The sequence below is a fragment of the Meriones unguiculatus genome, chromosome 3, assembly GCF_030254825.1.
Source record: "Meriones unguiculatus strain TT.TT164.6M chromosome 3, Bangor_MerUng_6.1, whole genome shotgun sequence".
Classification (NCBI taxonomy): Eukaryota; Metazoa; Chordata; class Mammalia; order Rodentia; family Muridae; genus Meriones; species Meriones unguiculatus.
In genome coordinates this window covers 165625127-165652612 of record NC_083351.1, presented here as the reverse complement: position 1 = coordinate 165652612, position 27486 = coordinate 165625127, and the positions used below count along the sequence as shown (strand labels likewise).

Here is a 27486-nt window from a genome sequence, read left to right as displayed (position 1 = left end):
AGGGTCTCATGTATCCCTGGCTTCCCTCATTCCCTAAGTAGCTGAGGATGACCTTGCAATCTCAACCCTCCTGCCTCCACTCCGTAATATTCGGGTTGCACTTATGTATATTATGGAGCCATGGGTAACATACCTAAGTTCTTCTAGGACAGGCCACCTGAACCAGTTCCCAGGCCCCTGCTTAATTTCTGTTGTTTTCTTTGAGACAGGGTAAGCCTCAAGCTTGTCCCAAACAAGTAATCCTCCTGCCTCAGCCTCCTGAATACAGGGATTACAGCTCTGTGTTGCCATACCTGAGTCCCTTATTAATCCTCATTCATTTGGGCCATCATAATAATACTGAGATAGGTGGGGAGATCTGGGAGGAATTGGAGGGGGAAAACATGATCAAACAAAGTGTATAAAATTATTTTCAATAAAAAAAGAATGTTGAGATAGTGAAACCTGCTTGTGTGTGTGGAAGAGAAAACAAAAGTTTGGTGATAGTAGCGGCTGCGCACCGCCAGGGGCCGATAGCGTAATACAAAGCATTACAGCAGGACGGATAAGTTTGATCCTCTGAGACTCCCGTAGCGCGGTACGGCTAGCCGAAGGTCCCACGTGCTGCTTCCGGTTACACTAGGAAACACGAGTCTAAGCTGCCGCGGGGACCTGGCTGTGACTGACGGAGGCCTCGGTTTTCTAAGAACTGCTCGCGGGGGAACCCATCTGCAGCCACCATGTCCGGCAGGAACAACAACAAGCTGCCCAGCAACCTGCCACAGTTACAGAACCTGATCAAGCGGGACCCGCCGGCCTACACCGAGGAGGTGGGACGGGGATCCGGCTCACCGGGGTCCCCCCCGTAGGCTTCCGGGGACCCTCGGGAGGGGCAGAGGTGGGGAAGGAACGTTCCTGAGGACTCGTTTCGCACGGCTTGCAAACGTGCTGCCCCGCAGACCCCTCCATCCCTGAAAACATCACTTTTAGACTTGTTGCCTCTGGGTTTATGTCGCCGAGATGGAGAGCTCCGGTCCAAGAGGCTAAGCCCAGCCGCCGGCCACCTCTTATCGAAAACGCGAATTAGTCCCTAACGTGATGAATCTTGTGTTAAAAGTGCTTTCCACAGACGGAGGCTCCCGAGTGCCTCAAGCTCTGCCAGGGCCACGAATGTAGAAGGCGAGGTTAAGCCAGAGTTCAAACTCACTGGGAGCCAGCTTGAGCTGGATTTGAGAAAATGCTTTGGGAAAAGACGAGGTCGAAGAGTATGTTAGATTCACTTTGTGAGGGACTTAGCCCTTAAGCAGCGTGAAAAGAGACGAGACGAAAGCGATGACTTTGTACTCTTAACCTGGCAGATACTTAAGACGTTTAACTTGGAAGCATTAAACCATCATCTCAACCTGCTGCCCTTCGGCATTATGACTTTTTTTTTCAGTGGCTAGCTAAGCCCATTTTTTTTTTTTTATTGTCCTTCTCCCCTAAATTTATCTTACCTTTACATATGAATATTTAGGCGGATGTTTTTTTAATGCCTAAGGTGACAAACTAGTACAACAAAGTCACAGCAGGCAAGGCTTTCTCATGTGAAGCCATTCACAAAGCAGTGAATGAATAGCTCTTGCAGTTCTTTTTCTGTTATTAATTTTTCGAGTCAGCATGCAGAGTTTTATTGCAGCACTTTGACACATTGTTTGTCCCCCACAATCTTCCTGGCCCACCCCCCTTACTGGTTCCCTTCTCCCCAAACACACCCACTTCTGTATTCATGTCACGTATATTTCATTTCCCTACATCCCTTTAAGAGCTCCTTTTCCAGGACTGGGGAGTTGGCTCAGTGGCTAAAAGCACTGGCTGTTCTTCCACAGGACCCTAGTTCGGTGCCCAGCATCTCTGTCATGGCTCATAACCATCTGTAGCTCTAGTTTCAGGGAATCCTACACTTCCTTCTGAACTCTGGACACCAGGCCCATGTGTAGACCTACATACAAGCCGGCAGGCAGTCAGTACACAAAAAAAAGAAGAATCCCTTCCCATGTTCTCCCATCCAACTTGTGTGACAAACGTAAATTTAAATAAAAATTCTGCTTATGAGAGGAAACATGGGCTATCTTTCTGAGTCTGGTTTAAGGTAATGATTTCCTCACATTGTCATGGTTTCATTGTTGCTCATGACTGAAAAAAAATGTGTGTTTGTACTGTATTTTCATTATACTTTCTTCTGGTGATGAACATCTAGGCTAGTTTTTTGTTTGTTGTGTTTTTCTTTTTGGCTGTCATGAGTAGTGCACCAATAAACACAAATGTGCAAGTATATCCGTGGTATTTGGTTGGAGTCCTTTATTGTTCTATTCCCAGGAAAGGTATGGCTGTGCCATATAAAAGTTCAGTTTTTAGTAGTTTCCATAATGGCTCTGTCAGTCTACATTCCCACCAATGGTATAGATGTGGTTTCTATTTTCCCACATCTTGTTGTCATTTTTTCTTCCTGTTGATAGCCATTCTGACCGAGGTAAGAGAGAATCTCAAATGATTTTAATTTGCGTTTCCCTGGGGGCTATGGATGCTGCACACTTTTTCACATATTGGTTTTATTTTTGTTTTGCTTGTTTTTTTTTGTTGTTGGGTTTTTTTGTTTGTGGTTTGGTTTTTCCAGACAGCATTTCTCGTAGCCTTAGCTCTCCTGGATGCTTTGTAGACCATGCTGTCCTCAAACTCAGATCCCACAAGCACTGGATCAGAGGCATGCACCATCACACCTGGCTGGCATTTGTGTTTCTTTCAAGAGTTGTTTATTCATTTTGTTAGTCTGTTTATTGATTGGAAGATTTGCTTTGAAGTTTAGTTCATATAGTTCTTTATGTATTCTACATGCTAATCTGTCTAGTGAATAGTGGTGAAGCTTTTCTGCCATTCTGCTGTTGGATAGGGTTTTTTTTTTCGCCCCACTGGGCTGACCAATCTCTCTCTCTTTCTTTCTTTCTTTCCTTCCTTCCTTCCTTCCTTCCTGCCTGACTTCCTTGCCATCCTTTCCTCCCTCCCTCCCTCCCTCCCTCCCTCCCTCCCTCTCAATTCTTTTTGTACTGTTGGAGTCCTTTCAGCAGGTGGTTAAGACTATTTGTTTTATAGCTGGCCTGAAGCTCTTGTTCTATTTTTGACCAATTTGTAACCAAGAAAGGTTAAGTAACCTTTGTGTTTTAACATTCAAAGAAAGGTAATGTCCATCTCCTCCATCCACATCCACCCCCACACACTGCACAGGTTCTATGTCAATGTACTTACTTGTAAACACTGAGGATACAGGGACAAGTAAGACAGATAGCTGAGCTTTTGGACTTTGTGTCCTTCAGATCCACTTCACATTTGCTGGCTGGCCTGGCTTTTTTCTCCCGATATGCCCCTCATGCACAGGACATGTGACGGTACATGGTAGAACAAGGCCAGAATCCGAGTTTCAGACTCTCGTGTTTCTACCCCACTCCTTAAATTTCTGGCCTAAGGAATGGGTCTTCACGTGAGCCATGTGATGCTTGAGATTTTTTGCAGAGAGGGAAGATGGAATGCTTTAAGAGCTGATGATGTGACTTGGTAGAGGGTTTGCCTAGCATTCATGAAGCCTTGATTTTAAGCCCAGGACCAACAAAAAAGACTGTTTTTATATGCCTACGTCTGTTTCTCTGTGCCACTGGCAAAGGTATGTGCCAGCTTGTTACTGTGTCTAAGAGTGTGACAAACTCTGTTCTTTTCCCTACAGTTCCTCCAGCAGTATAGTCACTACAAATCCAATGTGGAGATTTTCAAGTTACAACCAAATAAGCCCAGCAAAGATCTGGCTGAGCTGGTGATGTTCATGGCACAGGTAAGAAGGTGATTTCTCAGACAGAGGTCGGAGCTACACATGATTTCCAAAAACACCCTCACCTCATTATTTCCAAAGCCTTTCCTCTTGTAGATTTTATTCCCTTCCTAAGCTATGTTAGAGGACTTTGATGAATTGTAACACAGACAAACAGAATAAAAACCATCAAGAATTTTTTTTGATTCATCATTCTCAATTATGCTGCAAACACTTTTATAAAAACTGTCAGAACAATGACAGTAGCAGAAACAGCCTCTAGGGAAAGCTGGTGCTTGAGAGTCACCTGCCTCTGAACCAGCTGTTTCCTGAACATGCGAGTGTGCACCTGAAGTTAGGGGAGAAAGGCTGCGCCTGAGGACAGCCCTGCTCTGTTACAGATTGGCCACTGCTACCCAGAGCACCTCAGCAACTTCCCTCAGGAGCTGAAGGAGCTGCTCTCCTACAACCACACCGTCCTGGACCCGGATCTCCGCATGGTAGGGGAGTCAGTCACACTGTCCTGTGCGTGCGATGATAATGGGAGATGAGAGAGCACTTTCCTGCTAACCCGCTTTTTGGTGCCTGGGGGAGGGTAGAGATAGGATAGGTGCTGTGTTTTCTCATTTGATTGACTTCACCATTGTCTTCTGGTATGTCTTCCCCCTGCTCCCCCCAGACATTCTGCAAAGCCTTGATCTTGCTGAGAAACAAGAATCTCATCAATCCATCGAGTTTGCTGGAGCTCTTCTTCGAGCTCCTGCGCTGCCATGACAAACTTCTTCGGAAGGTGAGGAGCAAAGCTTGTCCCCTCCATCTTTCTTCCTGAGGTGACACAGCAAAGTTCTCAGCCTCATTTGATACAGTGAGAGATACAGCTAGTCCTGCTCTAGGAGGAAACGTTGTGCCGAGCAGTTTCATATTAATAATCAGCATTTGCTGAATGCCACTCTGGACTGGGCATTAATCTCAGAGTATATGTGTATTCACAAAAGCCTGAGGTAGAGATTGTTAAAATCCTCATTGTAAATGCTTTACAGACAGGTTGAGGCACACGGTGAGGTCCGTGTCTTAGGTCAGACGGCATCCGTGTGGGAGGGCTAGACTATAAGCGCAGGCAGTCTGGTTCCAAATCTAGTCTCTTCACGACCGCGTGTATTGAATGATTACATGAGGGAGGCACAGACACTTGTAGCTGGAACCAAACCCGCACAATAAAAGGTAAATTTTGTTGCTATTAGCATTTTTCATGACTTTTATGTTTGCTTATTTAAGACCGAGAGCTGAAGGATTATGAATCAAATTTCAGAAAGAAAAATTTGAGTTTGTATTCATTAAATTAATCCCCTCACACCAATTATTAAGAGACTGGTACTAGTACGTGGGAGGCAGAGGGAGGTGGGGATCACTGTGAGATCAAGGCCAGCCTGGTCTACAAAGTGAGTCCAGGACACCCAAGACTACACAGAGAAACTGTTTAAAAAAAAAGATGAAAGGCGGGAGAGATGGCTCATCGGTTAAGAGCACTGGCTGCTCTTCCAGAGGACCGGGTTTAATTCCTAGCACCCACATAGCAGCTCACAACCGTCTGTAACTCCTGTTGTGGGGCTCTGACTCCCTCACATATGCAGGCAAAACACCAGTACGTAAAATAAAAATAAATGTTTAAAAATTAAAAAATATATATATATATATTGCAGTCTGTATGCTTATAGATATGGTTGTGTTCTTTGGTTGCCAGATATTCCACTGCATGGCTCTGCCACATGTTTACCCATTTATCAGCGAGAGTGTTTGGGTTGCTCTTCCTTTTTGCCTGTTTTAAACAGAGTAGTTAGGAGTTTGTATAACAGGCAATATACGGTTTTCTCCAGGGTGACTTGTTCGTTTGACAATTCCATGTTGAACCCGTAGAGGGCAGTTTTACCCTTTTAGTGGCTTTTGAGTGTTTGCTTGTTTTGGATCTCTTCTCTTAAAGATGAAATAGGAGAAGCAAAGTTGTCCTGTGCGTTTGTGCTTTTCTCCAACGTCAGAAATGCTCATAGGTTTAACACCTGTGCTTTGTTTCCTCAGACTCTGTACACACACATTGTGACCGACATCAAGAACATAAACGCCAAACACAAGAACAATAAAGTGAATGTGGTAAGTGCCCTTCGCTTCCCGTGCTTGGAGCTTTGTGCCGTCCGTACATTGAGTCTTTCTCCTCTCTGGCTCCGTAGGTGCTGCAGAATTTCATGTACACCATGTTGAGAGACAGCAATGCAACTGCAGCCAAGATGTCTTTGGATGTGATGATTGAACTATACAGGAGGAACATCTGGTACCACATACAGATTTCTCTCATGAGAAATAGACTTATTTTTTTACTCATAACGATCACAGAGCTCATGGATAAGTGTGGCTGTTAACGTTCTTTTGTTGAACTCTTACACCCTTTAACATACCTCTATCATACATTGGTGTTGGGCATAGAATGCAGCCATTCTTATTGGCTGGTTCTTTTGTCAGCTCAGCACAAGCTGGCATTATCTGGCTAGAGACCTCAGTTGAGAAAAAAACGACTCCATCAGATGACCTGAGGCGGTCTGTGGTGCATTTTCCTAATTAATGATGGATGTTGTGGGCAGGCACAGCCCATGGTGGGCGGTGTGATCCTGGGGTGGGCCTTAGTTGTTCAAGAAGACAGGTTGAGTAAGCCATGAATGAGGGGCAGGCCAATAGGCAGCACTCTACCAAATCTCTGCTTCAGTTCCTGCCCAGCATTCCTCAGTGGTAGAATAACCCCCCCCCCCCCTTTTTTAGGCTGTGTTGGGATTTTGCTAGATGTTTTTTAATGTTGTTTTTGTTTTTTGATTTTTCAAGTTAGTGTTTCTCTGTGTAACTTTGGCTGTCCTGGACTCACTTTGTAGCCCAGGCTGGCCTTTACCTCCCTGAGTGCTGAGATGAAAGGCATGTGGCACCACACCCAGCATTTAATGTCTTTAAATTTTTACTTTATTATTTTTTCTTCTGTGTGTGCAGATTTGCACACATGTCATGCATGTGTGTGGTGAGGGTGCAGGTCCAAGCTTGGCATCAGCTATCTTCCTCATTTGTTCTCTACTTTCTACAAGGAGACACAGCTCTTATTTGAGCCTAGTTGAACTCAATTGAATTGGTTCTGCTAATCTAGTTAGCTGTGGGGATCCTGTTTCTGCCAACAGGCCACCATGCCCCCCCTGACATGAGTGCTGAGATCTGAACTCAGTCCTCATACTCCATCAAGCACTTTTCCCACTAGCCATTTCTCCAGCCCTGGGTTTGGTACATTGTAGGTTTTTCTGTCTGAATTTTTGGCATTTAAGATTTTGTTTTCATGACACTTATGCTAAGTGGATTCCTTGGCATCAAATGTTCTTCCTCTCAATGGCTTTAGGTTGTGTGTCCTAACCCTGAGCTGGGATTTGATGAAGTAATCTGCCTGTGCTGGTCCTTTAATGGTTTATCACTTTAAATCCTATAATTGACCGTCCTCATGTCAGACATACTCACTGTTTGTTTTGTACCATTTTCTCTTCCAGGAATGATGCCAAAACTGTCAATGTTATCACAACTGCATGCTTCTCCAAGGTCACCAAGGTGAGCTGCAGGGCTGTGTGGAAGCGTACGGTCTGGCCTGAAGTGAAAATGGGTGTGCCAGAAGGAGAAGGCTGGTATTTACTACATTATGCTGTAAAGGTCATGTAGTTCGATGCCTGTAAGCATGAGCTAGGAAAGCAATTCTGTAAAAAGAAATCCCGTTAAGCCCAGCTGTATGATATTGGCAAAATAACGGCAGAAGTTTATCCACGATGCCTGACTTCTCTTCTGTCAGGCTCTAGTGCAATTGAAAGGAACACAAAGACAATGTCTGACTTCTAAGAAGGGCTGTGATGGCTCTGTTCTTGGGGGCATGTGGACACTCTTGGCAGACTACCTGAAGGGTAACTGTATGAAGCCTAGAAGATACTTGTTGAAGTCACAGTGTTTATTGATAGACATGAGTATATAAAGACAGTGATTAGATGCCTCAGCCTAGGTGCTGGCCTCAACTACATGTGTGTGCTGTGAAGCCTGAGGCTGGTCCATCCTCGTCAAGAGCAGAGCTAACCTCTTCTTCATGTGACATGAGCCTGATAAATTTTTTTTCTATTTAATGCATGATTGATTTGGGGGTGCAGGGAATGGATCCCAAATATTGGCTTACTCTCAAACTTGAGCTATATCCCTCCCCTATCCGTCAGACACAATAGTATATGCCCGTGGGATGGCAGTGTAAACAGGAGTCTGCATTTGCTGGATAATTTTTTTTTTCTCGTTGGTTTTAGATATTAGTTGCTGCTTTGACGTTCTTCCTTGGGAAAGATGAGGAAGAGAAGCAGGACAGTGACTCAGAGTCCGAGGTGGGTTTAATGAGGGTCTGTAGACGTGTCATGGTTCCTCTTGTGTTGCTCCTCTGAATTCAGACTGTAAGACTTTCAGAAGAAAAACATTCTGACAGTTTTTGATATAATGCCAACATCACAAAAGGAAGAAAGAAAGAAGAGTATTGTAGTCTCTTAACAGCAAGGTTTGTTATAAAAATTTTTTCTTAGATGTAAAAAGAAATTCTTTTCAATAAACATCCTAAAATAACATAGATACATATAAAAAATACATTCATATAGATATCTACACAAGCATTGTGGCATAATACACACATATTAATGCTGATGAACTTACCTTATTAAAACACTAGACACCTGTAACTCCAGCTCCTGGGGACTCCACACCTATAGTCTAGTGGCCTTGTGCACACACACACACTCTTACACATAGTTAAGGTAACTCTTCCGAACAAAAGGGAATGTAGTTGAAAGGATCGCACGCTGCTTCTGTGCAGATTTTCCTTGTGTCCAGTTCCCCAGTGTAGTTTGTTCAACAGGATGACAGACCCACAGCCAGAGACCTGCTGGTGCAGTACGCCACGGGGAAGAAGGGCTCCAAAAACAAGAAGAAGTTGGAAAAGGCAATGAAAGTGCTAAAGGTGAGCTTTGTGTCTGGAAAATTCAGTAAGAATGCATGGTGTTTAGCCAGCACTTTGAAGGTGCTGGAATCAAGAGACGGGGTTAAAAACAAACCTTAGAAATGTAGGAAGACTTGTAAGCATTAATATTTTCAATGAGTAGGTTATGTTCAGCTCAGACAAAACTGATTTGAATAAATTTACTTGATTAACTTTAATTAGACCTGAGTTCTTAGAACAACATGAAAAAGTGTTTGGTATTTGGTGATGGTTATTCCAGCGATCATTAGTTTGATCCGTGTGGAGTCTGTGGGAGAGGGTGTGGGCATTACAGTTTATTTGAGGGGGTTACTGTATGTGTGTGAACTTGGTATGGGTTGCCAAAGGTCAATATTGAGTGTCTTCCATTGCTCTGCACCTTACTTTTTGAGAAAGCAGCTCTGACTTACTGTAAACGCCATGACCCACCTGTGTCTGCCTCCTGGGGTGACAGGGCACACCACCATACCCTGCCTGGATGCTGAGGCTCCAGACTGTGCTGGGGTGACAGGGTGTACCACCATACCCCGACTGGGTGCTAAGTCTCCAGACTGAGCTCCTCAGGCTCAACGGCAAGTGTTTCCCAGCTAAGCCGTCTCCCCAGCCTCTGTGTGGTCTTAGTGCTTGAATCTTTAAGTTTCTTCAGTCTCACACATTTTAATAGCTGATATATTTTCAAAGCCTTTATATATATATATATATATATATATATATATATATATATTTTTTTTTTTTTTTTTTTTTTTTTTTTTTTTTTGAGACAGGGTCTCACTACATAGCGCTGGCTGTCCTGGAACTCTTTATGTAGACCAGACTGGCCTCGAACTCACAGAGGTTCAACTGCCTCCACCTCCCAAGTGCTGGGATTAAAGGCATGCGCCACTGTGCCTGGCTTCTCAGAACTTAAAAGGCAAAAACCAACTTTAGTTCTTAAGGTGAAAAGAAATTTTTAGATCAAGGAGGGTTTTGTTTTCTAAACTAGTGTACTGGGGCAGGGAACTGGTTCAGTGTGTGAGAATGCTGCTGTGCAAGCATGATGACCTGAGACCAGATATCTCCCACAAGCCAGATGTGGCAGCACACATCCGTAACCCCAGCTCTGATGGGAGAGGTGATGGGTCCCTGCAAATTGGTAACATGCCAGTGTTGCTGGAAAACAGCAAGCTCCAGGTTCGGTAAGAAACCTTGTTTCAGCGAGACAGGCAGAGTCATAGAGCAGTACACTGACATCTTCCCCTGTTGGGCACACAGCACACAGATGGTCTAAGGCCTTCAGGGCACACAGGACACAGCCTGGATAATGGACTGGCTAATTGGACGTATCAAATGAGCAAAGGGGTTTTGAACTATTTTCTCTTTCAGAAACAAAAGAAGAAGAAGAAGCCAGAAGTGTTTAACTTTTCAGCCATCCACTTGATTCATGATCCCCAAGGTACCATAATTACTACTTTAGGTTCCTTGTTGGCCCTATTACTTCCTGTTTTCTTACTCCTGTTTTAGATCAGTATTTCTTAATTGAGTCACCCAGGAAACTGGGTAAAGTGCAGATTCCAGCCATTAAGGTGCAGGTGTGGCTTTGGAGCCTGCACTTTCGAGAAGGTAGATTTGTCTGCAGACCACACCTTCAGATGCAGACTGTATCCAGAGTCGCTGTAGGTGTTGGTGCACACACATCTCAGGAATCTGTATTTGTGTATTTAAGAACATGTATGTATATACATACACATGTGCATGTAACAACAATTAATGAAAAAAAAGTCAGGCAAAGGTATATGGGAAGGTTTGAAGGGTGGAAAGAGAAGGGGGAAATGATATGATCATACTATAACCTAAAGAAAAATTATTTTAAAAATAGCTCTTAGGAATCCTGGGCTGAAGAGTTACCCTGGTATGGGCTCTGGCTGTTTTTGCAGAGGACCCAAGTTTGGCACTTAGCACCCACATGGGGTGACTCACAGTGCCAGCCCAGCTCTCGGGGATCCAACACCCTCTTCTGGCCTCTCTGGGCACCTGCGCACAAGCATACATGCAAGCATACGCATAAAGAAAAATAAGTATCTTCTTTTGAAAACGTTAAAAATCACCTCAGTGGTGGCACGTGCCTTTAATCTCAGAACCCAGGAGGCAGAGGCAGGCAGATCGGAGTTCCAGGCCATCCTGGTTTACAGGGTGAGTTCAAGGATAACTATACTTCCATAGTGAGACCCTGTCTTTAAAAACAAACAAACTAAGTAACTAACTAGAAATGCTGGAGATGAGCTTGGAGTACCATACTTGGTCTTTGCACCAGTGTAACTTTGCATTCCTTTGCCTGTTAAAAACTGCTCTGCAGCCAAGAGCCCACGGTTACTCTCTGATTCTTTCCAGACTTTGCAGAAAAGCTTCTGAAGCAGCTAGAGAGCTGTAAGGAGAGGTTTGAAGTGAAGATGATGCTCATGAACCTCATCTCCAGATTGGTGGGAATTCATGAGGTGTGACACCGCTGTTTCCCGGTGGATGTGAGGGCTGTGGTGGGCTTGGTGAAGAAAAGCTGTTCTGTAGAACAACGTCTCAGTTTTGATCCCCATGCCTCTAGCAGTTAGGATCAGCAGGAGGCCCAGCCTTTCCATCTGAAAGCAGCTGCTTTTATTCCCACTGTTTTCTTCCCAGAGCAGATGAATACTGGTCTGTGCACATTCAGTTCCTGTGTAACTGTTACATGCTCTGTTTGTATTTGTTACGTTTACATGCATGTTCCTGAGCCAGGATACATGTTGGTTCTTGCTACCTTTCTGGGTGCCTAACGCTTCCTGACACGACTTCTGGTTGTCTCTGGTTGGGAATTGTCTGTTTGCTATTCTTGTGCGATCTGTCTCTCTCTCTCTCCCCCTCCCTCCTCCATCCCCATGTGGGTGTGTGTGTAGGTGTGTGTGGTGTATGTGTGTGGATACTTTTTAGAAGAGCTGCCTTTAGGAAAAGATTACCAAAAATTTAGGCCACAAAGAAATGTGCAGTGCATGTGTTCAGTGCCCATGAAAGCCACAAGAGAGCTCTGGGTGCTCTGGGACTGTAGGATTACAGGTGGCTGTGAGTCAACATGATGGTGCCGGGAACTGAACCATGGTCCTGTGGAAGAGCAGCCGGTGCTCTTACCAGCTGAGCCATCTCTCCGGTCCGGTTTTCTGACTTGGTCGTCGTGACTGGTTCTGCTCTGGGATGGTTGACCATGTTGTTTTCCATGGTTAAATACAGCGCGCAGAGCCCTCCCTGTAGTGCGGTTGGACTAGAAGACTGTGGGGTCAGGGCTGTCAGGTTGTAGCACTCTAAAACCACAAGTGCTGACACATCTGCCCTATTCTGTACTGGGGCTTTAGTGCCAGTGCTGGTCCTGGTCTTGCTCCCCTCTGTGAACACCAGGACCAAGCTCTGCAGCCAGGCCAGTGTCAGAACCAGAGAGTGTTGGGTTTGTTTGCCTTTCCCTGCTTTATTCTGCTCTTTCTCTCTCCCATGGTAAGAAAGCAGGGCAGTGTTGGGAAAAAGTCCTTTCCCTAGGTTATGGCAGCATTCGAGTTAGCTGTGAGGAGATTGATTTTTGAGACAAAGTGAGCCAAGGTTAATTCCTAGTGTTTATCTTAGTGATGAAATTAGGTGATGGAAAATAAAATTTTATGCTCAAGTTTCATACATATTAAAGTTGGTACGTTCTTCTCTCCACAGCTTTTTCTCTTCAACTTCTACCCTTTTGTGCAAAGGTTTCTTCAGCCGCACCAGAGAGGTAATCTGCCTGTGTGTCTAGCCCTTGGTGGCCCTTGGTGGCCCGTCTGTTGTTCTGGTGTCATTAAGGACAGATGGAGTTATGTGTTAAGTCGAACATGGCTTTATTTTTCTATTCACTAACTAGAAGAAATGGTTATTATTATTTTTTTTTTAATCAACAAATTTCTCAAGCAAGTCTCTGAGACTGGAGATGTAGCTCAGATGTTAAGACCAGATACTGCTCGTCCAGAATATTGGATGAGTTCAGTTCCCAGTACCCACTTCAGGCTGGTCTCTGTCCACTTTAACTTCAGCTCTGGAATCCAGTGTTCTTTGTCTTCGTGGGCACTGCACTTATGTGCACAGACACACACACACATACTCAAATAAAGATAAAGCCTTGCTTTTTAGCAAGTCTCTTTGTAATATAAATTCTGTCAGAAATTCTAGTTTGGGGCTAAGAGATGGCACAGCAGTTAAGAGCACTCACTCACTGCTCTTGCAGAAGACCTGAGCTCACTTCCCAGCATCCACATGGTGCCTGTTCACAGGACTTTGTGTTACTGTTCTCCAAGGCCTTGTATGCGTTCTTAGCAATGACACAAATGCAGGGAAAGGTGGTTGCTTCTTTTGCCTTTGGAACTTAACCAGAAAGGAAGGAAGTAAACATTTGGGCATCTGACATGACCTCTGCTTTATGGTCACTGGGAACCTTAGTGTGTAACAGACGTGCCGCTAAGAAATTCTGTCTGTGCTAAGTGCTTTCCATACATCCTTGGCTCAAGTAACCTCTTTGAAGTATAGAAAGTGTCCAAGAGCATTTCAATTAAACGACAAATCAACATTTGCCTTTCTTACTCAAAGTTTGTTGTCCAGAGGAGGCTTTTGTATTTTTTAGAAACTCTCACTATGCATGCTTGGCTAGCCTAGAACTTCCTGTGTAGAGCAAGCTGGCCTTGAATTCACAGAGACCCGCCTGCCTCTGGCACGCACCATTGCACCCAGCTTGATACTTGTTTGTGTTTGAAACAGGGTCTGGCTAGCCCAGGCTGGCTTAAAGTGGAGCAGGTCTCCTGTGTCGGCCTCTCGTGTGCTACACTTACAGACATGAGTCCCTGTGCCTGATTCCAGGCCTTGGAACTTCTGGGCTGCCTCTTGGAAGAAAGCGTGTTCATATATCTGCATTTAAGTTTGTTCAACAGATGTTTGTTTGTGACTTGTTTGGTTAGTTTGGGGCTTGAGACAGGGTTTGGTATGAAGCCCCAGCTGGCTCCAATCTCAGGATCCTTCTCTCTGCTACCACTCTCAAGTGCTAGGATTGTAGGTGTGAGCTATACACAGAGCCTTCTTGGTGGCTTCTCTGCATGCACAGAAAGCCAAGGAGAGGGGTACGTCTGTTAGACACTAAGGTTCCCAGTGACCATAAAGCAGAGTCCTCTCACCTAATCCGTGCTCTGGAAAGTGCTCTAGACAGTGCTGTGTGTAATATCCAGGGCAGGTGTTTGGCTGAAGAAAGCAGTTTAAGGCAGCAGCAGGTGTGGTGGCGGGAGCTATGTCAGGCTGCAGTATCAGGCAGGGCCTTTTTAATTAGGTAGCAGCTGAGCAAAGGGCCTGAAGGAGGCAAGAGGCAAGCCATCCGGATAGGTAGGGGTTGGTGCTCAGGTAGAGTAAGTTGAGTGACCGCCACATGATAGCTTGAGTTTGCTTGCCTTGGTGCTGTAGTCCTGGACGCAGTGACAGAGTGTGCCCTTTCTCGTCTCTTATGCTTTCAGAAGTCACGAAGATCCTTCTATTCGCTGCACAAGCCTCTCATCATCTTGTACCCCCAGAGGTGAGACTGCTTCCCCTGACTTGTGGGTTGAGTGTGTGCAGGGGTGGCACTGTTAGGCACATTGGGATTTCTCCCAGAACTGCTGTCTATCTCCTTCATTAAATGAGCAGAGGAGGCCTCTCCCCTAGGAGATGTACACACGTCAGCCCTGCAGTCACAGAAAGGAGCAAGCTGCAGGTTCTGACCTTGATTAATAACTGAGTTTTGTGACTAGGAAGTTACAAGGATAATTGTAAGTTCTTGGTGATTTTGTTTAAACCTCGTAATTCTTTTCTTTGACCAAGAACATTGAATTATCCTGTGTCAGAACAAAGTTTTGTTTTGGTTTTGTCATGGTTGGAAACAACATAATGGAATTAATGCCTTAAGAGGGCAGGAGTGGGGGCTAGCGACCCTGCTCAGTCGGTGAGAGTAATTGCTGCTCTTTGGGAGACCCAAGCTTGGTTCCTAGACCCCATTAGCCCACAAACTGCCTGTAATTGTCTGGAGCTCTCCCAGCCTCTGGCCACCAGCATACATGACATACGCAGATACATACACACATAAATACAAAACAAAACTCTTTGAAAAGAAAGCAGAAGCAACACCATTTGGGAGAAGGAAGAGAACAAGCTAAGGTGGGTAGGGAGTACACTGTGGAAATGCAGAACAAAGAAACGGCGCGTGTATAAGAATGCCTTAATGAAACCTGTTACTTCATAAGCCAACCTAAAACATTTAATTCAAAATAAAAGTGGAAAATCATGTTGTAAGCCAGTCCTGTATCTCAGGGGATAAAAGTACTTACCACAAAACCATGACAGCATGAATTCAATACCCAGGACTCACTTAAACCTAGATGCGGTTGTGTGGGTCTGTAATCCTAGCACGCCTACCAAGAGATGGAAAGAAGAGATGAGTTGAAGCAGGAAAATCTCCCCCAAGGTCTCCCCAAAGAGCAAAGGCCAGCTAGCTTCAAGGGTGTAGCTAAGAGAAACCAGAGACCTGCTTCAGTGAGGATAAGGTGAGAACTGAGGGCAGCAAGTTGTCCTTTGACCTCCACACATATGCCTTGGTGAGTGTGCCCAGGCACACGCCCCGTCCACGTACATTCTCTCCTCTCACACACATTAAAATAGTAAAACTTTTAAAAAGTGACCCATGTTAAAGAACAATAAAGTTCTCTTGTGTTCTTAGTCTTGATTCTCAGCTCTGCCCTGAAGGTCGAGGCTGCCTCTGCACGGAGCGGTCCGCTGCGCTCAGGAAGCAGGGACCTTTCACCTGACTCCCCTCCTTTGTTTCCACCCCAGATTATTCAGTCATTGCTCATGACGGTGGCCAACAACTTTGTTACTGACAAGAACTCTGGGGAGGTCATGACTGTAGGGTACGTAGAACATGCTTCGGGACAGTGTGTTTGGTGTACCGAGATGAACGGTTCAGCTGGAGGTGTGGCTTCTAAAAAAGCGGTCTTCTCGGGAGGCTTTGTATTTCCATTTAATGGTCAGAAGTCTGAGGGGGGAACCAGATAAAAAAATTCTTGTCCTGATCAGCCGTGTGATGTTTTACAGTTTTCTAGTCTTAGGTGAATGGCTGTTTACTAACCTAAGTTTTCTTTCTATCCCAATATAGACTTGTCTTAAGCTAACACAAGTGATTTGTTAATGAGTAATTATAGAGACCTTGGTAGCCCTTTTGTAAATGATATGCTAAGACGTTACTTTGTATCTTCCTTGCAAATTAGTGCTGGAATAACAGCCCTAGAAACCTTTAACCTTTCGATCTGACTTCATGCTTTCCCTCACTGCCATGATATACTGGTCCTTGTCACATGGCAGAGGAAGAGTGACTGTGGGGAATATGAGTATGTGGGGCTGTTCGCTCTCACATGCTCTGCCACACTGCAGGGTTAGGGCCTGGGCCTATAAAATCTGGCCTATTTGTTTCTTATTTTCAGTTAATTTTTTCCATTTTTAGAATCAATGCAATAAAAGAAATCACAGCTCGGTGTCCTCTGGCCATGACTGAAGAGCTGCTTCAGGACCTGGCTCAGTACAAGACACACAAAGACAAGAGTGAGTGGCATGTCATTCTCTGAAGGCCAGGGAGTACAGTGTGGCTCAGTGCCATCTCACTGTCTTTGCTTGAGACTTTCTAATCAAAGGTGTCTTACAGATGTGATGATGTCTGCCAGAACCTTGATTCATCTCTTCCGGACACTGAACCCTCAGATGTTGCAGAAGAAGTTCCGGGTAGGTGAAGCAGACTTAGGTTGGTCTGTAGATTGTGGTCTCAGAAAGTGAGGGCAGTGTCTGCAGCTCACATGTTAGATTAATGATGCTTCCTTGAGGAGCGTGTGTGATGCGTGTGGGTCTGTTGAAGCGTAGGGTGGACTTGATTGAATTCTCTGGTCCTCAGCCCTTGCAGCTGACATGTGCTCTGTGATGACAGCTGAGTCCGCTGGGCTGTGTGCAGTTGACAGTCTTTGATGCACAACCCAGCCAGGTGCTGCCTTCAGCAGAGGGGAAGCATGACACACAGCCATGGCACTGTTGAGATTTGCAGCATCTGAGCAGCTGGTTAGACTTTACAAAGGCCAGTTTCTCAGTTTAGACCAGAAGACAGAAAGGAGTGAACTGGGTCCTGGGATTACGTGGTTTCCTGACTATGTTGGTTGTTCCTATTATTTGAGTACTCCATCTTTTCATAGTGTTCTTATCCTAGAGGGCTTTTATAATGAATTTTCAAAATCTAAGTGCTTTATTTTTAAATAATTTTCTCTTGTAGGGTAAACCTACTGAAGCCTCCATTGAAGCAAGAATACAAGAATATGGAGAGTTAGATGCTAAAGATTACATTCCAGGAGCGGAGGTTCTAGAAATTGAGAAAGAAGCGAATACAGAAAATGATGAAGGTTCGTTTGCCTTCCTTGCCTTTCCTCTTGCTGGGGATTGAAGCTAGGTTCTCGCTCATGCTAGGGAACCTCTAGCCCTACGTGGGAGGATTGGAGAGCTTATCATGTGTGGTTGTGTAAATGCCGGGACATTCGTACATCCTGGTAGCTGCTTTTAGAGAGTTGGGAGCAGGTTCTTTCACACCCGGAAGCCTCCTCTGTACTCCAGGTAACTGGTACTGTTTCCTCCATCATGAATATGTTGGGTGAGTCAGGCAGATGCATGCTTCAGGCTCAAGTTAAATGTCTAAAAAGCACAATCAGTTCCCTGGACAGCAGGGAGCTTCTGAATCAGACAGGCGCTCCATGATGTCAGGACAGGCTGGGTGTTCTGGCATGTTTCTTAACTGAAAGTCTGCTGCTCTTTACACTGTAAGAATTAGGGAAGTCACTGTGCAGTTTTGGCTCTTAATAGATATTTGGTCAGTGCTAGTCCCCATTCCTTAAATCAAATAAGTGGCTGTGGCAGAGGACAGCAAATGTCTCCTGGCTCAGTCAGTGGAATATGTGAGGTTTGTTACCTTTGTTCTCAGCACTGCTGATTAGCTTAGCTTGCTGTGACTACTCAACATGAATGCATCAGTGAATGCATCCATCTCTTTCACACAGATGGATGGGAAAGTGCCAGCCTCAGTGGGGAGGAGGAGGAGGATGGTGAATGGGTCGATGTGCACCACTCTTCTGATGAAGAGCAGCAAGCAATCGTAAGTCCACATGTCATCTCAATGTGCATCACTCTGGTGTTTACCAAGATGTCATTTTTGCTGGGCCATGTTGAAATTTAAATGACTGAGCTGGCACTTGAGCCTGGTAGCCATTTATTATTTTGGCTGTATGCTTTTCAAGGCCAAGAAACTGGACAGCATGCCCATGGAGGAGCGGAAAGCCAAAGCTGCAGCCATCAGCACCAGTCGAGTTTTAACACAGGATGACTTCCAGAAAATCCGCATGGCCCAGATGAAGAAAGAAATGGATGCTGCCCCTGGGAAAGCCCAGAAAAGGAAATACATCGAAATTGACAGTGATGAGGAGTCCAGGTGAAAATGGCACATCCCAGACTTGAGCCAGCTTGCACAGCAGGGAGAGTATCAGGGGCAGGATTCCACCCTCATCTTTGTTTTATTGTCCCTCACCACAGGGGTGAATTGCTGTCTCTTCGGGACATTGAACGCCTTCACAAAAAGCCCAAGTCTGACAAAGAGACAAGACTGGCAACTGCAATGGTGAGCGGGGCATGGCATTCTTCCTTTTGTAAACAGAGAGCAAATAAAATGACCTATTAATCCCCAGCATATGTAGCCATGAACTTCCTGTCTCTTTTAAAGGTATACTTAACATAGAATAAAATGTACCATTATTGGGTGTTGAGTTAGGTAAGTTTTGTGCTTTACTTTGAGATAGGAAGGAGCTTAGATAACCCATAACCAGTCTTTTATAACCCATAACCCATGCCTGTCTAAAGCTTTAATTGAGGATGACCTTGGATTCCTGCCCCTCCTGCCTTTACTTAGGTGGTTTGCAAACATGTGCTGCCATTTTTGGTTTAGGCAATGCTGAGGATAAGGACCCAGGGTCTGTGCCAGGCGGGCATCCAACCAACTGAGCCACATCCCAGCCAAATTAGATGAAAGATTGGTTTGGTTTGGTTTTGGTGCATTTTTTGTTGGTTTTGTTGTTGTTAATTGTTGTTTTTGAGACAGGGTCTCTAAATGGCTGTAGCTGTCCTGGAACTCTCCATGTAGACCAGGCTGGCACTGAATTCAGGCATTAGCCTACGTCTGCCTCCCAAGTGTTGGGATTAAAGTTGTGCGCCACTGCGCCTGGCATTAGATGAGTTTTGGAACTGTGTATAGCCATGTGACTACCATCCAAAACAAAATACAGAGGACAGAAATGCAGGGTCGTGTGTTCACGCTATCAGAAGGCCTAGCACACTTACTAAAGGAAAATGCGTTGACAGTCAGAGTTGGCCTGCAGCTCTTGCGGGTGCCGCTCCGGTGTGTGCAGTGAGTGCCCTCAGCTGCTGTCGTGAGGCACCGTTGCACTGTAGCTCCTCACTTTTGCTTCTGTTTGAATGGAGACCCGTCTATGTAAGTTTAGGGCTCAGAGTTCTTTTCACACGCCTTTCCTCCACGCCTTCCCCACTCTAATGTCGGTCCCTTCTCTGTTCCCACCGTGCCGAACACAGCTTGGCCTTCCAGGCATCATGCTGAATCAGGACGGTTCCTTTCACTGAGCTCAACTTCACTGAGCTCAGCCTTGTCTCTGTTGGACTGAGTCCTGGGGAGCAAGAGCTGTGCTCCGCCCCTCTTGTTCTTGGCATCTGTCAGAGTGATTAGAGAATGCCTGAGGTATGTTATGTATAAAGAAATACTAATCACTTAATCTCTTTGTGCTACTAGGCTGGAAGGACAGACCGAAAGGAGTTTGTGAGGAAGAAAACCAAAATAAATCCATTTTCCAGTACCACAAATAAAGAGAAGAAAAAACAAAAGAACTTTATGATGATGCGTTACAGCCAGAATGTCCGGTCAAAAACAGCACGCTCCTTCCGAGAGAAGCAGGTGGGTTCTGGGTGAGGCCTGGATGCTGAGACAGCCTTTTGTTTGACAAGAGGGGTGCCTTCTGAGGACCACAGACCATCAGCCAAGTGAGTGCTCCGAGGCTGGGAGCAGTCAAGGTGGGAAAGCCTCAGACCTGAGTTGATAGGGGTCACCCTGTGTCCCTTGGTTGACCCAGCCTCTTTTCTGTAAGTAAGAGAAGCAAGCTGGACCTCTCTGAGTCCCAGTTCCATGCTAAAGTAGTCCTCTGACCTGTGAAGGAGATTGAATTGATACAAGTTACGCATGGGGCTTTGCAGAAGGCGCTGCTTTGGTATAGGACAGCTCAGGAACGCAGTCCTCAATGCACAGCTCTGTCGTGTCGAAAGCTGTCCTTTCACAGAGTGCATTTTGTGTTTACCAGCCTTTGGGATTTCCTTTTATCCATTGTGGCTTAGCTGGTTTGCTTGCCCATTTTAAGACAGGGTCTTATTGAACTCACCCAGGCTGGCTTTACTGGGAGATTCACTTGCTTCAGCCATCTAGGTGCTGCTTTGCTTCATGATTGCAGGCATGTGCTACCATTTGTGGTCTATCTCATGATGCCCTGGTGGCCTGCTTACGTCAGTGAGGTACTGTAATAGTGAGTTGAGATCGTGCAGCTTTCTGTCCTGGGAGCATACTGGAGTTTATCACGTGTCGTTCTGAGGCAGCTGTGGAAAACCAGTTCCAGGCTACGTGGTCTCTGAGCTTCCTTTCCTCATAGCCAGCCAGTGACAGCCTTCCAAGACTGAGTGTGGTGGCCGGCCCTCTAGACGGCTCTGTGACTGCATGGGCACCACCACCTGAACTCTGTCTGTCTGTCTGTCCTTATTCTTGTAACCTGTGTTTAACAGATAAAAGCAGATAAAAAAGTGATGGCATTTCTAAATAAAGGCTCTAAATTTTGCCAAGTACTTGAACTGACTTTTTCTGTCCTTCAGAGCCTTCCTAACATCTGAGGTTGAGGACAGCCACCCTTTTGGCAGCCTGGCTTCAAATGAGGTTTAATTTAGCTAAGGCATCAGCCCCCTCCCCATTTCCTGTTTTATAGAATGCCTTTTTTTGGCATGATAGAGAAGCTGGGCTTTGATCCTTATCAGTGCCTTATTAAACATTTCTCTTGAGAGTAAAGAAGTTTTAGGACTAAATTAAGAATTCATTGAACACAGCTGTTGGTATAAGAATGCTGTTTATTCTTCCTGCATTTGTCTTGCTGCTTGGACTAAGAAGTGAGTCAGCATTTCTGAATGTTTCCTTGCCTTGCAGTTTCTTCAGAGTTTACTCATTATAAATCATAACTCTTAGCTGAGCAGCGGCGTCGCACGCCTTTAATCCCAGCACTCGGGGGGCAGGGGCAGGCAGATCTCTGACTTCAATGTCAGCCTGGTCTACAGAGCAAGTAGCAAGACAGGGCTATACAGAGACACTCTGCCTCGAGGGAAACTTAAAAATTAGGAGCCTAGGTTAGTGAGGTGGCTCATCAGGTAAAGTCAGAAGCCATAAGGTGCTGAAAGAGAATCAGTTCCACGGGGATGCCCTCTGACCCCCAAGGGGTGCTGTGGCACATCCACATTTCCTCCTCCCCTCCCCACACACAAGAATAAAACATGTTTAAGTTAAGATCCTGGATTAACTAGGAAGAAATAAACGTTTCTTGGGCTTAATATTTTGACTCCTAAACTAATATATTCAAGTCTGAGCTGTTGAAGTTACAGGTGACGTATGGTAAGATTATCAGACTTGGCAGCAATCACCGTTACCCACTGAGACCTATTGCTGGCCTGCACTGGACCCTTTAGGGACTATTTTACCACGTGGTGTTTCTAGGAGAGTTATGGACCTTTATGACTGAGTTAGTGTAACAGATTCTTACTGTTGATGTTGATTTTTCTCTTGCAGATAGCACTACGAGATGCACTTTTGAAAAAGAGGAAAAGAATGAAGTAACTTACCAGCAAGTTATCCATTTCCCAATGCTGTGTGTGTCAGCATGCCGAAAATTAGTAAATATTTGCTTACATTAAAAAGTCAAGAAACACTCTATTTTGGAAACCACAATAACATTTGTAGCAACTTGGTATTTTCAATTTAGAGGTGGGGCTGGTGGGAATGTGTAATGTAAATAGCACTGATGTTAAAAACTCTTGACAGAAATGCTGAGTGCCTTCTACTTGTTGCTGCGTATGTATGCTGAATGAGCCAGAACCCGCGCCCGAGGGCAGATGTATATATGGTGTTTGTAGTAAGCTGTAAATAGTCCCCTGGAGCAGTTAGTCCACATTCCTGGGGTCCCTGGGGCTCCTGGAGCAGCTGCGCAGGGGTGGGAGTTATTCACACTCTTCGATGAGGACAGTGTTATAAGAGTAAGAGATTCTTACTTGTAAATAGGCTAGCCTGCCAAAGCAGGCTCCTGCTGTACATACAGATCTGGGGAGGTGACTGACTATACTCTTATTTTTTTAATGTAAAGAGTTTGGGCTAAGACCTCATTTTTAAATTGCCTTAAATCTAAATAGTGACTTTGAAGTGTCTGGCAGGATCTGGTGGCATACACCTGTAATCCCACCCCTGGAAGCCAGGGCAGGAGGCTCCTGGTTTTAGAACCAGCGTGGGACATACTGAGTTAATTCAGGGGCAGCCTGGACTACACGGAGTGCAACCCTGACTCAAAAACAGAACCATCTTTGAGCATTCCATTTGAATGGCCTGTTCTGCTGTCTGCTGCTGTTGGAGTTTTGCTGGGCTGGGGATGAGCCCAGGACCTCGCTCGCGCCTACTAACACTAAGCAGATTCTCTCTCTACTGCTGAGCTGCACGTCCAGCCCTGAGAGCCTGCTCTTCACATAGGTTTGGCCAGTTCCCTTTCATTCAAAACTTGGCCCATTGTTCGCCTTGTTCTCAGCCAAAGCCTACGGGATAGCTGTCGGATAGCTGTGTGCAGCGGTGTGTGCTCTAAGTGGTCATGAGTCCTTTGCAAGACCCAGTCTGCATGCACACTGCTGGGTTTAGAAACAGTGTGATGCCTTTTGCCTCGGATTTCTTAGGTAATCTTGTAGTAAGAAAGTGTTTGGAGTAGAGGAAAGGGCAGTTTTCTGTCCCTCAGAATTGGTGAGCAGCTTTCTGAGGTTTGCTTCCCCTTTTTCATTGATCTGTTCAGTTTCTGAGTTCAGCTTTGGTTTTATTTATCCTGCCACTTTCCCCCCCCTGGTTCCCCGGTCACTGTTAGGGGATTGCCCATCAGCCTTATTACCCCCGCACAGCGGTGGGGGAAGTGTCCAGTCTGTATGTGTCAGGCCTGACATGGTCCTTGGCCTTTCTTCCTGTGTTCTTCGATGGGTGTCTGTTGTGCGTCAGTTGGAAAACAGCTGCAAGGCTCACCGCTTCAGCCATGCTGTGTGGCTTGTTTTAACTCCTCCTGCCCCCAGCTCCTGGGACTTGGGCACGCACTACCATGCCCAGTTTCTGGGCTGCTAGGGGTCGTACCCAGGGATTGGCATATAAATCCAGAATACCAACACATCATCGGTGTGACGTAACAGGTGTGACTGGTAAAGACAGCCTCACCTGTCCTCTGCTGCTTCCCCGGTGCTAGTAAAGCGCCTCTTACAGTGTAGCCGGCACAGCAAGTGTGTGTGCACCCATGATTTACCCTGCCTGCCAACGTGCTGCCTGTAAGTGTACTGCCTGCCTCTCTTTTAGTAAATTGTGTGTTGGTGGGGTTTTCTTAGGGGACTATTCTTTCTTTTAGTTACAGTTGCTGTGTTTGTTTTAACCATCAAATCCATCAAATCGTTTAGGCAGCTAATTTAAAACAGATACTGAATGTCCACCAAGTATAAAGCACCGCTAGGTGTTTGTGGCTACACACCAGTGTTTGTGTCACGTTGACACAGGCCATTGGGAGAAACATTTTGCGTGAAGATGCAGCAGAGCTTCATCAAGATCCAGTCACTTCAGAAGACACACACTTGAGTCTTCACACTGTCATAACACGTGGCTTCTGTCGCGTGTGTTCCCAGTGCATATGGTGGGGAGCACAGCTCTGTGAAAACTAAGGCGACGTATGTGGGCATAATTTTTAAATGTTACAGTTAATACAAGTTTTGTTTGTATTTGTATTCTGATTCACTGAAAATTTGTTTGTAGAATGTTACATTGACATTCTAGTAAAGTGTTTTTTGTTTTTTGTTGTCGTTCTGCGTATTCTGTGTAAGCTATTTTAAGGAATGTGTTTTTAAACTACATGCTCTCCCAGGCAGTGCCTTCTCAGTAGTTCTGATGGCTTTGGATTGTTTCCTGAGATTTAAGGAAGCTGGACCAGCCATGGTGACACACACCTGTAATCCCAGCACTTGAGAGTGTCGCAGGGCAGGGGATGCTCTTGAGTTTGAGGCCACTCTGGGCTCCACAGCAAGAGAGCAAAACCCTGGCCAGGAAAGGGATATGAAATGAGGGAGGGTAGAGGGAGCTTGACCACAGGAAGAAAGTTGGCAACATCTGGAAATTAGGTCTGGGCAGGCTCCAGGTCTTTCCTGGTCTTCCCTAGTTTCCACCTATGTAAAGATGCAAAAGAAAGAACCCAGCTGCTGCAGCAAAAGTTAAGTCACATAAACTTGTGTTTGTATAGGGTTCTCTATGTGTTATTTTCCCCTGCAGACTCTGCTTGTGTGCTTTATCAGTCTCATCTCAGTGTGTAAGTGGTTAAAGTATGAAAAGTGTTTGTAGTATAGTCCAGTATACCTGGAGGCAATTATAAAATATACAGAAAATATGCCAAATATTCTAAAGGGGGCTTGGTGTTGGGATTATGGATATGTTGTGTTTTCTTTCTACTTTCTGAGTCTTTCTCAGTGTGTATGTTTTTATTTATATCATTGTGTAAGAAACCAAAAAAATACATATATATATATATATATATATATATATATATATATATATATATATGAGATGAGGAATAAAGGTATGAAACGAATCGCTCTTGTGAAATTTCTGTGTAGTTAAAACAGAGTGTAATTTTAAAGTGTTCCGAGGTATCTGTCTTCCCGTCCTCATTCTTTCCCCTGGCCTTCCAGTGTCTAGAAACATCCTCTAGGACCCTGTCTGAGTCCTGCCAGCAATGCACAGTGTTGTCAAAAGTGCTGGCTCAATCTGTGTTTGGCCTCCAACACCCACATGGTGGCTTCCCTGCTGTAACTCCAGGGGCTCCAGTGCCCCAGGCACCACATGGTGGACAGACAGACATGCAGGAAACACCCACTTAAAAAAAAATACCATTTAAAGAAAAAGCTTTTAATCTATTTTAAGTACCATCAACTTGGTTCTTAAGGGGGAAAAAATGGCTTACAGTTTGCACATAGTCTTAAAAAAAAAAAAGAAAGCTTCAGGTCAAACTTTTCAAGAGTGTAGTCAAGGAAAATGATCCAGAACACGGCAAGAACTGCAGGGTTTTTGTTTTGTTTCTTTGAGCTTTTGTATGAAAACATGCATTTGTGGTCGTTTCACTGCAGGTAACAGAAAATGTGTTTTAAACATTCTAACCAAATAAGCCCTTGTCTGTGTCCAGCTGCTGGACATTTGCCCAGGATCCTGGGATCCTTTTCTGCTCTGTCAGCCTCAGTGTGCTGAGGTTGGCCTCTGGCTTTGGATGCTGGGTCTGGTGTGCATGGCTGTGTGGCCTGCATCACTCGCCTTTGCACCTCCAGTTTTCATCCGAAGAGTGCAACATGCTCATGCTTCCGGCACATAAGCCACATTTCCCAGGAAACAGTCCGCAGAATTCTTCCCGCAGCCCCACTGGAGTGCACAGCCACCCTACCAACAAGAGACGGCGGGAAACAGGGCTCCGGGCCCCTGACTCCACAGGCACCCGACAGAAGCCTTCTGGCCAGGAGGAGGGAAACGGGGTGTGACTGGTGTCAGCCACAGCTTTCAAGGAAGTGGTCACTGCAAGGTGACATTAAATGATAAGAACAGATATGTCTCTAAAGTTTGACAATGTTATGTGCTATAGTTAGATGGAATGTTGGTTACTTTCTTCTTGCTGGGACCAACTATATAGCAAGAAGCAACTTAGGACAAGGAAAGACTTATTTTGACCCTCAATTTGAAGGGGTCCAACCTTTGTGGAGGGAGAGGCATGGAGAAGGAGGAACCCTGGGGCCAGTGGGTGACTGGGGCTCCATCTCCAAGGACCAGAGGGCACAAAGCAAGCCTGAACCCCCACTGCACCTCAGCCCACCTCCTCTGGCTGGCTCTCAGCTCCCACAGGTTCTCAACTCCAAAAACAGCACCCCAGCTAATGAGTCTGTGGAGAACACTTCACACCCAAGCCGCCACAGTTCAACCATTAAGCAACAATTGTTAGCATGATTTTAAGCTAAGGGACAAGCTGGATGTGTGGAATACCCCTATATCCCAGTATGAGGCTGAGGTTGAGGGGATGGTGAATTTAAAGGCTAGCTTCAGCTACACAGACCCTGCCTCAAAGCATACACAGGAGGTATCAACACTGCTAATGTGAAAAAAAAAAAGCCATTTTTAAAGCAGTGTGTGTGTGTGTAGCCAGCGTTAGCTGCTTTGCGGGTTCTTCCATTCTTCTCTACCCCTTCTCTTCCACCCTTTCAACTCCCTAACACTAGATAAGGGTGGGGGAGAGATCTCTGAATAAAGTCAAGGGTTGGAAAGGGGTCAACATCATTAGACGACTTCCTGCTGATTAGGGGGTGTCCAGTTCTTTGGGGCAAGCTTGATCTTTGAGGTCAGGATATCTAATTTTGTCTTGTTTTAATTTGCACATGACTACTTAACAAACCACAACCAGCAACAACCCATCATGCCTCTTGGGATCCTGTAAAAAGTTCCCAGAATTGCAAGTCACACACAGCTGACAAAATCACGCCCCCGCCAAAGCAGGAGGCAAAGCAGAGTCTGCTGCAAAGCAGCCCCGTACCCTGACACCTGGGATTAAAACGAAAACATATTCTTAGAATGTTTCTGTTTTTTAAAGGAACCAAAATTCATCTGGGCGGTGGTGGCATTCGGGTTTAATACCAGCACTCAGGAGGTAGAGGCGGGTGGATCTCTGAATTCGAGGCTAGCCTGGTCTACAGATTGAGTTCCAGGACAGCCAGGGCTAAAACAGAGAAACCCTGTCTCGAAAAATCAAAAACTAAAAAAAAGAAACCAAAAGTCCAATGTTCTTACTACACACACACACACACACACATATATATATAATATATATTTATATATATTATATGTATGTATATATACACATACACACACATGCTTACATATATGTTTGTGTGTGTGTATATTGATATTAAGGGTTTTTTTTATTTCTGGAATTGGAGTGTGTTTAAATTCTTTGTGTTCATATGACAGTTTTAGCATATTGTCCTGCACATTCACAAACTTGGTCTCAGATCTTGTCATCTGTTACGACCACTCAGGCACTAGCATGTGTGGAATGGGGCTTAGTAGCTAGTAACAAAATATGGGGGGTGGGGGGGAGGTAAAATTATTTAA

The 27486-nt window shown here is 45.2% G+C and overlaps 1 protein-coding gene across 1 annotated transcript; it reads left to right on the top strand.

The window, feature by feature from the left end:
• The first annotated feature begins 576 nt into the window (after window positions 1-576).
• Window positions 577-24145, top strand: Sdad1 (SDA1 domain containing 1). The gene is made up of 22 exons (XM_021649897.2): window positions 577-809; window positions 3734-3838; window positions 4216-4314; window positions 4494-4604; window positions 5888-5959; window positions 6037-6137; window positions 7378-7435; window positions 8164-8238; window positions 8760-8861; window positions 10242-10311; window positions 11247-11350; window positions 12576-12633; window positions 14387-14445; window positions 15735-15811; window positions 16402-16499; window positions 16600-16676; window positions 17212-17338; window positions 17987-18081; window positions 18224-18414; window positions 18516-18600; window positions 19780-19941; window positions 21859-24145. The coding sequence occupies exons 1-22, from the start codon at window positions 720-722 to the stop codon at window positions 21904-21906; spliced, it is 2064 nt and encodes a 687-aa protein (XP_021505572.1). The 5' UTR covers window positions 577-719; the 3' UTR covers window positions 21907-24145.
• The last annotated feature ends 3341 nt before the right edge of the window (window positions 24146-27486 follow it).

Coding starts and splice junctions, on each gene's coding strand:
- Sdad1 (XM_021649897.2), top strand. CDS start 720: ATGTCCGGCAGGAACAACAACAAGCTGCCCAGCAACCTGCCACAGTTA. Junction 11,351..12,575: donor GATTGGTGGGAATTCATGAG/GTGTGACACCGC, acceptor TTCTCTCCACAG/CTTTTTCTCTTCAACTTCTA. Junction 12,634..14,386: donor TCTTCAGCCGCACCAGAGAG/GTAATCTGCCTG, acceptor TTATGCTTTCAG/AAGTCACGAAGATCCTTCTA.